At 41.0% G+C, this 18,426-nt stretch overlaps 1 protein-coding gene across 1 annotated transcript in view; it reads right to left on the minus strand.

Moving 5' to 3' along the window:
• Nucleotides 1–512: 512 nt before the first annotated feature.
• The window catches only part of ZDHHC13 (zinc finger DHHC-type palmitoyltransferase 13), a 52,709-nt gene continuing 34,795 nt past the window's right edge, over nucleotides 513–18,426 (minus strand). Inside the window, exons 11-17 of the mRNA XM_065937250.1 lie at nucleotides 14,893–15,015; nucleotides 13,758–13,820; nucleotides 12,961–13,054; nucleotides 11,136–11,219; nucleotides 6,675–6,832; nucleotides 3,426–3,523; nucleotides 513–1,127 (exon numbers count right to left, since the gene is read on the minus strand). Of these exons, the coding sequence (XP_065793322.1) occupies nucleotides 989–1,127; nucleotides 3,426–3,523; nucleotides 6,675–6,832; nucleotides 11,136–11,219; nucleotides 12,961–13,054; nucleotides 13,758–13,820; nucleotides 14,893–15,015 (759 nt within the window). The 3' untranslated portion in view covers nucleotides 513–988. The remainder of the gene's footprint in view (nucleotides 1,128–3,425; nucleotides 3,524–6,674; nucleotides 6,833–11,135; nucleotides 11,220–12,960; nucleotides 13,055–13,757; nucleotides 13,821–14,892; nucleotides 15,016–18,426) is intronic.

The following is an 18,426-nucleotide window of genomic DNA, read 5'->3' on the forward strand; positions in this document are numbered from 1 at the left end:
TGGTGGGCTACAGTCCATGGGGTTGCAAAGCTGTTGGACATGACTTAGCGACTAAACAACAACAACAGTACAGGGTCAGCAGGACATGATGGGAATTTTAGCTTTTACCCCCAGAGCAACGGGAAGCTAAGGAAGGGTTTTCAGCAGGTAGGTGTCATGTCCAGGGGTGTATATATATGTGTGTGTGTGTGTGTGTGTGTGTGTGTGTATACATATATGTATATAAATAATACCAAGAGTTAAAGTTGAACTAGCATTTCCTCCAGAAGGGGGAAATTAGCATTTATAATCACATCCATCTAATATTTTGAAGGTACTAAGTAAAAATTCTAATTAGTCTTTAATACTTCCAAAGTTCAATTTTCTAAGTATAACAGAAAACAAAATAAAAAATTGCTTATTTGTATTAACAATGATCTTACCTCATTCCTGGAACTGGGAATGTTTCTTCAGTCCTAAATACACCTTTTCTTAATTTAAGATTCAAGAAGCGTCAAGTTTAAGAAACTAAGTCTCAGCTACAAAAAAAACTGTTTTATTACATGTGAAAGCAAAACAGGTACATCTATTTAAATATTTTTTTACATATTTATAGATAAAACAAAGACAAATAATTTATCAAAAATTACAAGTTTAAAGAATAGTACTACTTTGAAACAGCCAATAAAGTATCTGAAAATACCACACTTTCTCCATAAATGGTGAATATTATCGCCAAAAAAAAAAGAAGGAACTTGCATTTTCTCGTGAAAAATATAAAAGTTCTTTTTAGACGTTGGCTAAGATTGTTCAGGAGCAGTCCGTCTTACTAAACCTGAAAAAGTGTAAATGCTTTCTTGAGAACTTCTGTTTTTACCAAATGGCTTTAAAAGCCACCTGTGCTTTCCTTTGGGCTTAGGTGAACTCTAAATCTTCATTTCACTTGCAGACCACAGAGCATCGACATAAGTACAAACAAATCAAAGTGAGAGTTACGGGCTGCTCTTCTTCATACTGAGCGAAGAACTTTCTCTTTAGCCGGGTGAAAGACCATGGTGTACTGTGAAGTCCAGTCTACTGCACAGGGCTTGACCAAGCCAAAGCAGCTGCACTGGAAGAAATCTGCGAGGTTCTGTGTGAACCCAAGGCTGCCAAGAAAGCAACAGAACATGTCTTACTACATTTCCTGTTAGCACGCGATAAACATTCATTCAAACCTTAAATGTGCACTAAGAATTTACAATACACATCCTTCTAAGATCCCAAAGAAATCCAGAGGTGAATCAGACAGTTCCTTGAATCTGTGGCCCTTAAAACTGAAGCCTGGCTCCATTTCTGAACGTGAATCCCTATTTTGAGATTCCTGGCAACTTAAGTTCATTTTGGATCCTCACTCACTGGAAGGGTCACCACCACTATTAAGTTTTTGTTTTTTCATTCCCACTGCTCTAATTCAGACCTGGAATATCTCAAAGGCCAGATAGGCCAGAAAACACCACACACACACACACACACACACGCACACACACACAATCAATAAGATGGGATTCTTCTAAGGAACTCTCTAAATGTTTCTGTCTCAACTCCCCTTCTAATTCATCTTACATACTGGAGAGTGGGCCTCCAAAAATATGATACATAATAGCTCCTCACCTCCCAATCAAAACCCTTTAAAGACATTCCTCTGCTCAGAGGCTCAAATCCAAATTCCTCATCTTTGTACTCACAGCCCTACACAATAAAGCCCCAAGACTGCTTGGGTTTCGATGCTTCCAAACATACATTTTGTGATAGCTACCCTGGCTTTACTTTCCCCATGATCACAACTGCATGGGCCATTCTACTACCCTGGAACCCACATTTCCCTAATCTTATATCAGGTAACACCCTCATCGTCTTAAGTACTACCAGTTCTCAAGGCTCAGGGCAAGGCCCAGGTCGCCTTTGGAGCTGTCCTGACTGCATATATCTTCAGCATCTTTATTTTCCTCCATTAAATTCCTGAATGCTACTATCTGTTCCAGTTAGCATGAATATTCACTTTTATGCATGTGCCCCATCTTACATGAGAACACACCTGTGAGTGAGGATAAGTGTGAGTGAGGATGGCTGCTGGTGAGTGAGAGCCATCAGTTAGAGTTCCAAGGCTGCTGAGCAGGCAGCTTCCCAGGCAGAGAGCTGTCCACGTGGAACTGATGGGGTAAAAGTGGGAAGGCATGCTGGAGATCGACAGGGCCCAGCTCAAGAGCTGGCTATGAGTAAAAGTAACTTAGGGACGACAAATAAGACAAATCTTTGGGTTGAGCAGCATTTGGAAGCCAGATTCAAAGTGGCTCCACGGCTTTACCATTAGTTCCTCCAGGGATGCTGCCATTACTTGTCATGCTCCAGCTCGTTCACCCCTGGCCCTTTATTCAGACTCTTCTCCAGGGCTTAGAATGCCCTTCCCTCCTTGTCTCCAACCCCATGTCTTTCAAGGCTCAGCTTAAAATTCCACCTCTATCACAAAGAGGTCCATACTTCGGTGGACTAAATATTTATTCCTCTGGTTACATCCCTGAGAAAGGGACTTATTACCACTGCCAGTCTCAAGCAATCAACACAAGCTTAACACCACTCTCTACTCTCCATCACTTTGGTCCCCTCTTCCCAATTAAGTCAATTTCTCTCCTCTAAACACACATCACAGGCATATTACAGGCTCTGATTTCCCTGTCTAACAGCCTAACAGTTTCATCTTGTACCATGAGTGTGCTTTAAAATAGACTGCTCATGAGATATGCAGTAAGCGTTCAAATCCCTGGAGGGCCCTGGGTCACCTCTGCAGTGCTCCCAGCCTCCAGATCCCGATATATGTGACAAGGAGATAAGCTTCAAAGCCTGATCTTTCACATCATAAGAGGATGGCCTTCCTACAGACACCCTCATTTTTGACGGAGGACGAGTTCCATACAGCTGGTCCTCTGGGGAGAACATATCCCAAACCTGAAAAAGTAGCTTTTCTTTGACACGGGTGGGCTCATTAAACCATAGGGCTAAAAGAATTACTGGTGATAAAAAGTCAGGTTGAAAACCCTGGCAAAGCTTGCAATCTAACGCTTTCGGCAGAGAGCCTTGTGGCTGGCTTTCTCAGCCACGTGCTCACTTATCTCACACTGACTTCATGCCAGCAATATGCAACCTTGTGACCATGTGGCTTGACTGAAAAGATCCCCCGGCTTGGCAAAACTTCAAAGTCACTTACTGTTTGTGCTCGGTCCAGGAGACTAAATCCCAAATTCTTACCACCTTGGGGCTCATGACCTTACCACTCATCTGCTGTCACTGAGGCTTCCAAGAAAGAAGCGGTTCGACTCCATCAGAAAGCCATGGCAGCAGGGCCACGGGTGGTGATGGCGAGGCCAGCACCTTCCACAGGCCCGGCAGGAGGAACAGGTTTCACTTACTTGTACGGGGTCCTCCTGAGGGACAAAGTCTGTTTCATGTGCTTGCTCTGCTTCAGCAGGCTGGTTCTCTCATAGGAGGTCAGGCCCAGAAAAGCAATCTGAAAAAGAATATTGGAAGGTATGCCAAAAAAAAAAAAAACCACGCCACCACACTGAGGCTCATCACTCTTGGCAGAGCATCAACAGCACACTGATAAACAATCAGCTCTTCGCCAAAGACAACATCACCAAGCCTTCTAACCAAGGATCGTGATAAGGGCAAGGACTTGACAGCTCGACACCAGACTCACCTATGTACATCTAGTAGCTGGGCTTTTTTTTTTTTTTTTTGATTGTCTGCTTTTTATTAACCTTCAAGAAAGCAGAGGGCATTGACTGATAGTCGTGAAATGATTGCTTTAGCAATTCAGGCCGTGGCTTATGGCCGTGTTTATAGATTCTCAGCACATTCAGCATTCAAATTTCAGATGAATCAAACAACATAATATCAGTATTAATGCAATTATCTCAACCTCTATATGCTTCTTAGTATCTCTTTGAAAAGGGTCAAATAAAGTTAATCTGAAATGAAGGACATTTTAAAATCGTCCTTTATAAGGACAGCCATAAATTTGGGGAAGGGTAAGAATTAAAGAAACTTTAAAAATTCTCGAAGCATTAAAACCAATATTATTCACTAAGATATCTCATCCAATCCTCAAAACAGCTCAAACATCAAGTTCCTTATCTGTAAAACACAGATTATCACAGCACCCACTTCAGCTTGTCTAAGGACTTGCGATAATATGTTTAAAATGATCTAGTGCAGAGGTTGATAGAGGTGAAGCAACTGGTCCAAGGCCACACAGCTTAGAAAATGACAGAACTGGGATGGACACCTCAGTCAGCCTGAGAATAAAGTCCATGGTCCCTGTCAGCAGTCTACACTCTTCAGTTTGACTTGCTACAGTCAAAACCATGACTCACCAGAGCACTTAGGAAATGAAAGACTTCAAATAATTAGACTATTTTCTTTATTAAGAAAATGACTTTACTCTGAATTCTCATATTTGAAAACTATCCAAAACTTTGAGCCCACTTTCCTGCCTTTGAGAGTATAAACAAACTTTCTCTTAAAAAGCAAAGATATTATATCCTCAAATACTTGTACTTCTTTTAAGAGTCCAGAAAGAAGGAAAGAAAATTAGAACTGATGTCTCAAATCTTAGGTTTTGCCTCCAACTGAGCCCTATGGCCATAAGCAAGGTACTCAACATCTCTTAGGCTTATCTTTCTCATCCGTAAAATGGGACACACGACTTTGGCACAGACTCCATCTCAAATGTTTGTGAGGCCACTGACAGGAAAGTGCTTTGGAATACTTAAAACATATATAAATAATCATTTGCATTAATAATACCTAATATTTATATATGCTCCTAATATTTATATATGCTTTACATATTCCAAAGCACCTTCCCATCAATGGGCTCACAAACATTTGAGATGGAGACTGTGCCGAAGTTGTGTGTCCATTTTATGGATGAGAAAGCTGAGCCTAAAAGATGTTGAGTGCCTTGCTTATGGCTGGGCTTCCCTGGTGACTCAGATGTTAAACAATCTGCCTGTAATGCAGGAGACCCAGGTTCAATCTCTGGGTTGGGAAGAGTCCCTGGAGGAAGGCATGGCAACCCACTTCAGTATTCTTGCCTGGAAAATCCCATGGACAGAGGAGCCTGGTGGGCTGAAGTCCATGGGGTCACAAAGAATGAGACAAGACTAAGTGACCAACACATTTACTTAATCAGAGGTGGAGTTAGAGGCAGAACCTAGGATTTGAGACATCAGTTCTAATTTTCTTTCTCCTTTCCTGGACTCTTAGAACAAACTTATAAATGATTATGGCTTCCCAGGTGGTGTGAGTGGTAAAGAATACACCTGCCAATGCAGGAGACACAAGAGACAAGGGTTTGATCCCTTTCAGGAAGATCCCCTGGAGTACAAAACGACTACCCACTCCAGTATTCTTGCCTGGAAAATTCCATGGACAGAGGAACCTGGTGGGCTACAGCACATGGGGCCACAAAGAGTTGGACATGACTGAGCACACACACATTATAAATGATTATTATAATATCAGTAATCATTGATGCTAATATTCATTCTTTTTTTTAAATTATTTTTTGGCCACACCACATGGCATTCAGGATCTTAGCTCCCATACCAGGGATCGAACCCACACCCCGTGTAGTGGAAGCAAGGAGTCTTAACCACTGGACCAACAGGGAAGTCCTGCTAACATCCATTCCTACTGTCCGAGTCTACAGATGGCGGATAGGAGACTAGGACAAAGATTCAGAAACCTCAATTCAGTCAGTATGATAAGCTTAACTCCTTTCTTCAGCATTTCCCCCCTTTTTCGTCTTACTTATTATTATTATTGCAGAATTGGTTATTTCCTCATAAAAATGGAATACATTTTGCTTTTGTTGAGTAATGCTCCAATTATCTGACATCTGGCAGTAATTGGCTCAGACTGATCATGGCTGTCCATTCCATGAGGAAGGCCATAGCAACAATGAGAATTAGGTTTACGCTCTTAAAGGCAGGCACGCAGCAGGGAAGGAACAGAAGCTTCACAGAAAGCTGAAGGTGGTAGCTACTGCCCTGGAGCGTGACCTTTCTAATGGTCATGACCTTCTCTGCAAGTGTAATTACCATGTCCATCGGTTAGCGATGCATCTTTCATTTCTTCCCCACTTCCATGCCCTTAAGTACCACATAACAAAAAGGATAACAAACAGGGCTAGGAAAAGGGAGGGTACATAATCATCTCACGTCTGCCCAATGCTTTACAGTTTATAACATGCTTTTACACACCATATAGTTTAATTATAGGATGGAAAAAGCCCTTGAATGGAATTGTCAGAAGAGCTAAGTTACCAGTTCTGATTTTTGCCATTCAGTGGGTGACCTTGATCAGTTCAGTTCACCTCCCTGACCTCTATCTATTAAAGAGGTCAGCTTAGATAATTCTTATGACTATACTAACACCTTATTACTCTAACCTTTAAACCATTCTGTTAGAGTTGACAGCAATTACTATCCCCCCCATTTTACAGGAAACTGCAATTCAGGGGTCAAATGACATGCCCAGACCCACAGCATAAATGACAGAGGTAGAACTCATATCTAAGTCTTCTGATTTGAAATTTAAGTCCTTCTACCTCACTATGTGTTACTGGATATGCATTATAAGAAAATAAATACCTGAAAAAGTTGATTTATTAATAAAAACATTGACCATGAGAAATGAAAACTTGCTAACATGAAGATATACATGACCCAAGGGGAACAGGTCACAGTCTGATTGAGGTAGGTCCACAGTCCATCTTCTTTGAAAGTTGTGGTACAATGATTTGACCAATCTGTGAATTCACAAAAGAGGGGTCCATTATTTACAAAGGTAACAAGCTAGTAGTCATTCTTCAAGAAGAAAAAAATCGCTGCAGTTCTATTTAGGGAGAAGAGAAAGTAACACATAATGGCACAGATCAGAACTCAAAGATTTTATCTTCCAAATAAATGTCATCTTAACAAAGATTTTTTTTTTTAAATGGTATTGTTAAGGCTATGACAATATTGCATTGGTCGTTGGCAGTGAAGGAATAAAAGCCAAAACCTTTATAAAACCATCACTAAAATCAGCATATTCAGCATAAAATAGACTGGCCAGAAGTTATTCAAGGACTTGATAACTGAGAATGATTATATATTCAATAAATACTTGTCTGAGAAAATTCTCTATCTTATCTGTGCAAGACAAGGGTCTGTTACAGAATTGAACATAAATTCTTATTAAGGGCTCAGCTCAACAGGCCACTGTTGAGGACACAAATATCCTATAAGCACCTGGGTATCACTGTAACACAACCTAGAGCATGTAGTTACTGACTGTACTTGTGCTTTGGGACCATAATTAATCCCACAGGGGGAGAAAAGCCAGGTGAGAGAACTCACGAGTCAGCAACTCAGTTTCTCCCCAGGAACATCTATTCATATGTCAATCAAAAGTGAGGTCTTCATGATACTGACCCCCTAACCCAGGAAGCCAAGAGTATCAGTAGGGAGAACACAGGCAGGAATAGGCAGAAAAAAAGGAACAGATCTTCCAGGTAGTGAAAGTGAAAGTCACTCAGTCATGTCTGACTCTGCGACCCCATGGACTGTAGCCTGCCAGGCCCCTCTGTCCATGGGATTCTCCAGGCAAGAATACTGGAATGAGTAACTGTTCCCTTTTCCAGGGGATCTTCCCAACCCAGGGATCAAACCCAGGTCTCCCACATTGCAGGCGATTCTTTACTGAGCTACCGGGGAAGCCCAATGTAAAAACCAGTGACTTCAAACAGGCATCACGAGCATTCACAAAGGACAAGGAAATAAGAATTGTGTAGATGTGCACCCTGAGATTTTATAAATGCCTCTGATAATTTGAGAAGTAGTTTCAGACATTTTCCCAAAGCAGCACTTAAGAGCTCCTGGGACAGAAACAAATGAGTCCATGACTTAACTATCAACTGTCTGACCATTTTAGTCCTAAAAAAAAAATTTTCTTTTCTGAGTCTCATTTGATTTCCAACAATCTTTCATGAATATATGCCAGAAGCATTCTAAGGGCAATCATCACAGAGCAACAATCAAGGTAAAAAAAACGTTAAGGCAAATTACACTCTCTTTAAAGCTGCTCATTAGGACAGCAAACAAAGATATATTCCACATACTTACCTGATACAACAACAAAAAATATGTATATAATTTCCAACAGCAGGCTTAGGAAACAGCTGCTGAGTGGGAAAGAGTATCTACTCACTTTCTGCTTATGAATGTCTACTGCTCCCTTCTGGGAATTTTTTGATAACACAGCATGATTTTGAAGAGGAATTTTCACAGGACTGATTTCAGATTTATCGAAGTTATGGCTGCAAACAGCCACCTACATTATGTTATGCAGTACAACACTTTAATGTGTACTAATAATACATTTTTATCAGGTGGCCACTGGCTAATAACAAGGAACTCGTATTGCTCCAGATCAATCATTTTCATCTTTAAATAGCTCTGACAGTTATGGTGTTCTTTCTAACAATGATCTAAAAATCTCTGTCCCTGCAGCTCATAGGATGTGGACACTTTGAGTGACTTACTGTCCACCCTGAAAACAGACCTCACAAAAGGGAAAAGGCATGGAGACTGCTCAAAACCAGAGTAGCTAGAACTGGATCCCACGAGGAGGAGGGTACACAGCAATGTTCTGGCACCACGAGTGTTAATGATAAAGAAGGTGGGATGACAATGAGGCCTTGTTAGAAAAATGGAGTGAAATTTCACTTTTGCTGTCTGTGAAATAATGATAAACGGACACGATGATCTCATCCAGTATAAAGAAATACTGTGACCGTCACAAAATAGCAAAACAATAAATTAAAGTAACAAGACACGTTCTGCTAGTCTACACAGTTGTTAGGGAATGTTAAGGTGGGATTGTTTCTAAGAAACAAAAAATGTAATACAAAAACTGGTTTGGAGCCAGAGAATAAAGACAAAGAGGAGGGAAGAACCAAATGAATGTAATACGGAAGCAACTTGGAAAGAATGAATGTGATGGAAAATTACTTCTGTCCTTATCAATACAGTCTTATGCTGGACACAGCCACTGCACAAAGGGGACTATTTTTAGTAACAAGAGAGAGTGCAGAGAGACAAGAGTGGCGTAAAACCTGGCTCTTCTCCCTGAGGATCAAGTCCAAGGGACAAGCTGGTCCAGGGGCCCAGCTACAAAAGGTTTTCCAGGAATATGCTTTATTTTCAGGCCTTTAAAAGGGCAGCTCTTTCAACAGAAAAAGGCAATTAAAAAAAAAAAATCTTTAATTTCTTATACCACAGAACATAATAATCTATGCAGTTTTATACTTTCAGTGCTCAGGATTACTGATGGTCTTTGACAAGAACTGAGATCAGGGATCAAAACCTTCTGACTCAGCTCCATTTGAGATGGTGGCGGTCACGCTAAGCTCCAAAAGCATCCCCTAGTGATCAGAGACACCAAAGGTGTCTGGTAGAAACAGGGCTGTCAAGGCAACTGAGATCTTCTCCATGCCTATGGCAGGGCTAAAAACAGACCATTTCATGAATATCAATTAACAATCTCTAAACAAAACAAAAGGGACTCTCGAGAGTCCTTTGGACTGCATGGAGATCAAACCAGTCCATCCTAAAGGAAATCAACCCTTAATATTCGTTAGAAGGACTGAAGCTGAAGAGGAAGCTCCAATACTTTGGCCACATGATATGTGAAGAACTGACTCATTGGAAAAGACCCTGATGCTGGGAAAGACTGAAGGCAAAAGGATAAAGGGGTTGCAGTGGATCAGATCGTTAGGTAACATCACTGACTCAGTAGACATGAGTTTGAGCAAACTCCAGGAGATAGAGAAGGACGGGGAAGCCAGGTGTGCTGCAGTTCATGGGGTTGCAAACGACTGACACGGCTGAGTGACTAAACAACAACAGAACACAACTTGTAATACTGGATGTTTCTGGAAGGAGATCTGAGAGACTGCGGACAGCATGCTGAAAAATGACCTTCCAAAAACTAAACAAAATTTAACCTAGAGAAAGCCAGCTGGTGAGTGGGGTGGGGAGAGTAAGGAGTGGAGAACGTGGGATTCTAAAGAGGAAAAGAAAAAATGTAGGAATAAATTTTCCATGTCTGCTAGAATCATTCCACATTTTAGCTCAAGCAACAAACTTGTATCCTACTGGCAAAATCTAAGACTTGAGCATGAATATAATGGGAGTGTGGATGGAAAGAGATCAGCAGTAAAGTCTCTGCCTCTAGAACCAAATGCTCCTAAAACCTTCAGAATAAATAAACAGTTAAACCAATAAAATCAAAATAAACTATAAGCTCTGTAAGTTTTTCCAGTTAGGTAGCCTATTCTTAGGTCTGAAAAGCATAGTCATGCAATTCTCAAGAGCTAATCAAAACCCTTCTTGCTTCAATTTAAACCCTGTTCTTATTCGATCACCTTGGAACAACTGGACGTCACTCCCTACATGAGCCCCCCCATTCCCACCAGCCACCGATGACCCCCTACATGGCTACTGAAAAGTTGTTTTCCTTTCTCAGGGAAGCAGAATAAGTGATCTGTTGTTTTCTTCCAAGTTATTATTTCCAACCTTTCAATCACTGTCACTGTTTTCCCATCAGTTCTAAGTCCTGACTTGATATGCATATCAAATGGCACGAGCTTTCAGAGTCCTGTGGCTTAAGAACTATGACCACCTCCAACCCACTCCCTCAGCCTCTCTACCATCAACTTTCCCCCCTTTTTTATTTACTATCACTTCCCCTTGCTTTGTATTTGAGCGACTGATTTTTACTCATCTCACTGAGGGATAAATCTTCACTTACATGAGTCTATTTTTGACCACTTCTTAAACTTATCAAGGTCGCTTCAGAGTTCAATCTCTTCCAAACTACTGACAACTAACCTCTCCTAGCATTTCTTACAGCCTCCAGCTGCGGAGAGAGTCTTAAGGGCATTCGTTTCACTTTTACTAGGGTATGGTTTATAGTCATCCAGCCACAATGTGATATAAAAGAGTTTACAAGAAACAGTGTATTGAGTGTGGGTGTGTAAGTTTGCTATAAGAAAAATGTATACTTACAGATGAAAGATTCATATATAATCCAGTCACACACGATGGAAAGGAAAAATAAGAAGAATATGTAATAGTGATGGTTGCCAAAACCTACATCAAAAAAGAAAAACAACATATTTAACACTTTCTTACAATGATTTTCCAGAACAAGGTCTTATTAAACACTTTCCTGTCAAAAGCTTTCACTAAAGTAAAAAAGAACTAAGCTGTTGTTTTGCTTTTAAATGCCATTAAACCCAAACCAAACAGCTTTGATATGTCCTGTTCAAATGTCCACATCAACTGAACTAATATTTATTCATTACTTACTAAAAGAAGACACTTTTTTTGGACAGAACAAAGCTTACTAAGTAAATCCTATACAGCCCCAGGATGGCTTCTACAGTGCTGGAGGCAGGTGAGTGGGCAGGACTTGGGGCAAATCATACCCTGTCTCTTCCTTCCTTCCATGTAATGAGTTTATACAAGTACAACTTCTGGACATCAAGGACTGACTCAATCAGGGGAACCCAGAAAACAAACAGGGGCAACAGATATCTTGCAGGGAACTGGATATAGCAGAAGAGGGGCAACCTGTGATACCTGAGAAAGGTCTACAGAGGCAAGGAAAAGGGGAGGGTGCCAGGTATCCCAGCTCCACTGTGGCATGTGCGGCCCCCTCCCATGCTGGAAAAGGCAGCATTTTGACAGCTAATGACAACAAAGCTCCTTAGCCACCATCATGTTCCCAGCTTCTCAAAGTCCAGCAGAAGGAACAACACGCACTGGAATCAGGAGACCTGATTTACAAATGACAAGTTGTGTGACTACAGGTAGGTCATTTAACTTCTGATTGTGTTCTCATAACATGAGGAAAATATCTCTTCTGTCTACTTCATAAGCCTGTGGTAACCAAAGAGGATGATATAAATGAAAATACTACGCAAACTCGGTGTGATAAAAATGTAGGCTTATACTATTGTTTTCCCACTGCCATTCAAAGCTGCCTGTCATTAATGCCATTCATCTCATCTCTATGGTGGGATGGGGTCCACAAAGCCTGGGATCACAGGAATGACCTCTTCACCTGTTCTGTAGACACAAAAGCTCACAGAAGTGTTAAGTCACTCAGTCATATCCGACTCTTTGTGACCCCATGGACTGTACCCCACCAGGCTCTGTCCATGGGATTCTCCAGGTAAGAATATTAGAGTAGGCTGCCATTTCCTTCTCCAGGGCATCTCCCCGATAGTAGAGAACATCAAAATGCACCACAGAAAGGTGTCTTTTGTTCATCAAGATTCTACAAGCACAGCTTCCCCTTGAAGACTCATGAGACTGAAGTTCCTCTAATAAAGCCCTGCCTTTTACTGTGATGGCTCAGAGGAAACCCAGGGCTGCAGATCAGGACAATGAATACTCCCAGGGAAGGCAGACCCCAGAACTCTGCCATCTCTGGCTTTGGTGCCTACCTGAGCCTGGGAGGCAAGGAGAAAAGGTGAATCAAAGGGATAAGATACAAATTATGGAAAGAACATGCTATCTGGAGTGGAAAACTGATACTACTAAAGTGAACTCAAGCAAATAATTTGACCTTTAGTATTTTTTCCAACTCTAAAATGAAGATAGTAATACCAACTTCTCATGATCAAATATGATACTATCAATAAAGGTGCTTTATAAATTATTATCAACCTCAACAATCAGTGTTCCAAAAGTATTAGACCACAGAGCTGATCCTCTGACAAGCAAGAGCTACAGATGCTTAGATCCTCTAATGCTTCCTGCTTTTTCTGAGTCACAAGCATTAATGAAAAGTGAGCTGACCTTCAGATGGAGACCTGACACTCACCTACGCACCGTCCGGTCCACAGGCAGTGTTGGTCATAGCGAGCCACACAGGAGTTGCACACGTGGCAATGCAGTGACCTTAAGGGCTTCCTCATCTAAGGCGACAATTACGAGAGTGAAAAGCAGGTATCAGAATCCCAAAGCGGTAACAAACCAAAAGCAAAATCTTCTTTCTAAATTATAAAGACACACTGGCACAAATAATCCTATATTGATCATCAGTTCACTTAGGCTCTGGAAGGCCTTGTTTCACTTACTTCCAGGTGTCTACTTTAATTAGGCCATCACTAAGGGGGATTCGAAGTCCAGAGCCTTCTGACACTGACAAAGGGGAAATGAGGCAGCACCACACAGGGTGAGTATCGGACTAAGAAAAAGCGAACACGAGTTACATTTCTGGCTCTGTCAGTAATTTTGGGAAAGTTACTTCCTCCTTTAGGCCATGAATCCTCAGTTGCTAAATCTAAGGTTTCACTAGGTGGTTTCTAGGGTCACCATGATCCTGAGACTCCAAGTTAGTTCTAACATATGCTTCATGGCAGGAAAAAGCAAACCAAACACATAAAGAGATTTAACCATAGGCAACTTCAAGAGATTATGAACATCATTCTCTTATATGTTCAAGGCAGAAAATTGTTCTGACAGCAATTTGAAATTTATAAAAACCAATTTTATACCCGGTAAAAAGAAAGGTGTATAAATATACCAGGAAGATGTGAAAAATGCTTACATGGGCATTGTAACAAAGAATTTGCTTTTACTATGGGAAAAGAATTATAGATGAAAAGACTCACTCACAAGACAGGATGTACAAAATGTTCTGAAGTCCAGGCAGCCGGTCTCTGCAAGGGTGATAATACTCTGAAAGACATTAAGTTTGACCTTACGTTTGCTTTTTACTGGGGGAATGGATGATGCATGGTTATATCCCATTCTCACAGTTCTCTCTCCAAACTGCAATAGCTAGAAAAGCAATTTAGAAGACCTGCCACCATATCATTCTGTGCCTGAAATATGTGACTTTTCAAGGCTGCATTTTCAACCACAGTCAATAAATTAGAATGCATAAAAACCACATCTCCTCCCTGTATTCCATGAATGGCAATGATCTCTCAGTTATAATATGCTAGAGAAAAATACACACACACATTATACACTCATAAAAAAGGAACAAAAACCACCTGTACATCAGAACTGATGGTTATAAGTGTCAAAGGCAGTCTTTCAGGAATACTGGCTTTGGGTAACAGAGAAGACAACAGTCTCCCCAACTTCTAACACTCACGAGCAATGGGAGACATACCATGACTCCTGACAATTTCAGTCTGAGGACAAGAAAGGGCATCTCCTCAGCCAGTAAGAAGAAGGACTCCCCTTGGCTCCACCCTAGATACTCTCCATATATTTAATAGGGGAATTTAAGTTGTATGATCATTACCTAAGTATTATTATAAAGAAGTAGGAGCTCATATCTACTGACAGAAATTATATCTGAAAAGTCTTGGTGGTATATTACTGTAATGGAAAATAAAAACATTTTTTAAACTTTCATATAAATAAATGACAGTGAAGAAATCTGTTTGCTGATTTAATTATTCCACATTTACGCTGCATCTTTTATGTGCCAGGCTTCCCTGGTGACTCAGATGGTAAACAATTCAGCTGTAATGAGGAGACTCAGGTTCGATCCCTGGGTTGGGAAGATCCCTTGGGGAAGGGAATGGTAATTCACTTCAGTAATCTTGCCTGGAGAATCCCATGGGCAGAGAAGCCTGGTGGCGACAGTCCATAGGGTCACAAAGAGTTTGTCACGACTGAAGCGACTAACACAGTGATTAGCTGCGAGGCACTAGAGATGCAATCACAGTAAAAACCAACATAGTTTACATGCCGTTCTGTAAAACAAATCAGTAACATTACAGAGAAGACTCACCATTTTCTTTTCTTCTTCTGAAGCCTTAGTGAACCCTGGGTCAGTTGCCCAAGTCTTGTAGAAAAAATAGAGGAAGGCTACTATGCTGATAATGAAAAGGAAATATAAAGGGGTTCCTGCGACATGTGAAAGCTGAGTTAAGGAACATATCAGACTTCCAGGAAGAAGAGCCTAACTGTGATGTAGGCACATTTCATCACTGGTGCTCAAAAGTCTCTTTACTCTGCACTCTACCCTTACCTTTCCTACACACACATACCACTACGTAGACTAACCCAAAAACCTGGTCCCATCCTATGTTCTACTCCTATACGAATTTGCTCATAGTTGGTTAATAATTATCTCTTCTCATTAGTTGAAATTCAAGAGAGGAATAGTTGCGGTATATGAAGAACCTCCTAAATACTGAAAAACCTTCCAGATCCAAACAAATTAGTATCTAATGGTGTAATTGTGGCTCTCTTGTGTGCATCTAAAATGGTATTTTCTGATCATCTAATAAATTTTAACAAAACTATTCAAAGAAACAAATCACTGAATTCAGAGCTTCTAATTAAAAATATTCCCCTATATATTAGATTAATGCTAGCAAACATTTCTTACACCGAAGTTTAATAATGTAATTCTTCTTTTAGTAGTATTAGGCTGAGTTAATTCAGAAACAAACAAATTGTTCTCCTTGCAAAGTGGTTACAAATTAGATACTATTTGGAAAGGCAGATACTATGGCTAAGTTAAGATAAAGTGTTTCAAAGATAGACATTACCCACTTTCAAGTGCTTTTAAAGTGGTTCAAATCCTTTGTATCAAAAAGGAAAATTTTGCTCCAGGGAAGGACAAATGAATGTGCAATAATGAACCAATAAACCAGCAGTAAACCAGTTCTCCTTGTCCAATTAAAATCATTATATTAACACAGTAACTGTATCTGCCTTCCAAGGTATTGCCAAGCTGCCTGGTGCTAAACTCCAGAGTGGAAAAAAGTAGCCATAGAACAAACTCTAAACTCTTGCTTCTCAAAGTGTGGTCTGTGGACCCATAGCAATGGCTTTACCTGGGAGCTTATTAGAACGCTTGAGCTCCAGACCTCACCCCAGACCTGCAGAAGCAGACTCTGGAGTTTACCAAGATCCCTAGGGGATGCACTCGCACACTATAGTTTGAGAAGTACTGCTCTTACCCACAAAAAACAAGCACTACCACATCTGGTTCTGGTAGGCAGGAATGGATCTTATTGGTTTAGTTTATTAGTTTATCTGCAGACGGGTCTGGCTTAATGAAAAAGACAGGATCCAAAAAATTTTTTTAAAAAAAGCTGTGTGAAATTGAAATTGAATTCCCCTAAAATCCTGATCAACATACATGACAGTCTCAAAAACCTCCAACTGAATCACAGAATAATCTCACATATTGAGTGGAACAAATTTGGGGCTCCTGTTCTGAATAATCTTTAAAACAAATCCTGCAGAAATCGATGGATCCTCTCCTTCCAAATAAAAGGATCCCTTCACTATTCCCTCACATGAAAGCCAAGCATTCCTTGTTCCCATGCCCTTGCTTTGTATGGCTCACTGTTCTCAAGTGCTCCCCACTTCCCCCATCTACTTCTAAAATCATACTTTCAGGATGTCCTAGTCCTAACTGCCTTCAAGACCTGACTTATAGCCTTCCTTTCACTTGAGGTCTTTCCCTGTGGAAAAGGATTCTCTCCCTTCCCTGAACTGAAGAATGCTAATTCTATGGCACTCAACCCTGGATTATAGTTATCTATAGACAATTTAGCCTCCTCAGTTAGCTTGTGACCCTTTTGCAGCTAAAATACTTCTCAACATCAATCTGAGATCTGCCATTTTATAACTTGGATTAACTGGTTTTCATTCTTTAGCTCCTTTATATCTACACTGTAGATCCACACTATAGTTGCCCTATAGGCAGATGCTACAGGAGCTGCTTCCAACATTTTTATTGAGTGCTCATTCTCTACAATGCACTGGCTTCCAAACGGCAGACTTTCAGGCACTTGAAATTGGAAGGCAGAGCTTACACCTCCAGGATAAGCAGCAATATCACTGCTCGTACAACATGCTTTCCTGCATATGTTCCTCTGTTTGCCACCGTCTCTTTTCAAAAGAACAGAATTTGAAACAGAGCAAACACATCTCAGGTGTGTTCTGACCAGTGCAATAGACAGTGAGATGCTGATGTCTATTGCTTGGACACTCACGTCCTCCTAATACTACTAGACAATACGCTGGTTTCCTCGAAAGCCGCATCACTGCACATACCAGGCTTCTAGTCAAAGCTCCTGGTTCTTCTTCACCTGCTCTGAGGCTGTGTCATTCTCACCACGATGTGTACTTGTATCACGCTGATTCTCTGAAACTCAGTATCAGGACTTCACATATTGATCCCTCTTAAACTTAACTCAGCTATAGCTGGAATCCCAAATGTCATGTTCAGAGGTTCACCATCTCTTTGCTAAATCTTAATCTTACTTCCAAACTTATCAGTAAGGCCTTCTCTCCTTCTCTCAAACCTGCCTCATAAAAGCCACAAGTACACACAAAAGGCACTAAAAGAAAGTGTTCCTCTCAAGAGCTAACCTAGAACTGCTCTTAAAATTCCAACGTAAAACCTTCCACACAGATTTTGTTCATAAGAGTAATTGATAATAATAATAGGTATTATTTACAGAATGGGGACTAGGGGCAGCATTTTACAGACATCCTAACATAGCAATATTTGCAGCCACCTGATGAACTTGGTACTGTTATCCCTAATTTACAGGAAAACTGATATTCAGTGAAATTATTTGCCCACTGGTACCATGGCTCAGCAGGTAAAGAATCCGCCTGCAATGTGGGAGGCCTGGGTTCGATCCCTGGGTTGGGAAGATCCCCTGGAGAAGGGAATGGCAACACAACTCCAGTATTCTGGCCTGGACAATTCCATGGACAGAGGAGCCTGGTGGGCTACAGTCTATGGGGTCCCAAACAGTTGGACACAACTGAACAACTTTCACTTCACTTCACATAATAACTAGTAAGAAAAAAAAAAAAAAGCCAGAATTCCAATTCACTGTCTGATTCCAAAGACCACACTCCTTCCACAATGTTCACAGGTTCTCTTCCCGTGATGGGCAAAGCGGCTGTGGGAGTGGAGGCCCCGTGCAATGCAGACACGGCAACATGACTAGACTACACCCTCAGGATGGGGTCTTTCCAGGGAAGCACCTCGGTGCACACTCAAGGCAGTTCAGATAGCATTTAGCATTCAGCTTGGAAAACACTGATCTGATGGCGCCACCTACTGACTGATCTGGCCCCACCAGCAGCAGCCTGAGCGCTCATTAGAACTGGCTTCATGCTGGACATGTCAGTAACCACCTTCCTGTCAACTCCAACATCCTTTAAGACTCTGTCCCAGCTATGGAAATTGAATCAGTCCTTCTCATGTTATGACATCTTCAGAAATACTAAACAGCAGTAAACTCAGCTGAATACTAACTAACTACCTCTGTAATTGAGGTTTTCA

The sequence above is a fragment of the Muntiacus reevesi genome, chromosome 5 (genome assembly GCF_963930625.1).
Source record: "Muntiacus reevesi chromosome 5, mMunRee1.1, whole genome shotgun sequence".
NCBI lineage: Eukaryota > Metazoa > Chordata > Mammalia > Artiodactyla > Cervidae > Muntiacus > Muntiacus reevesi.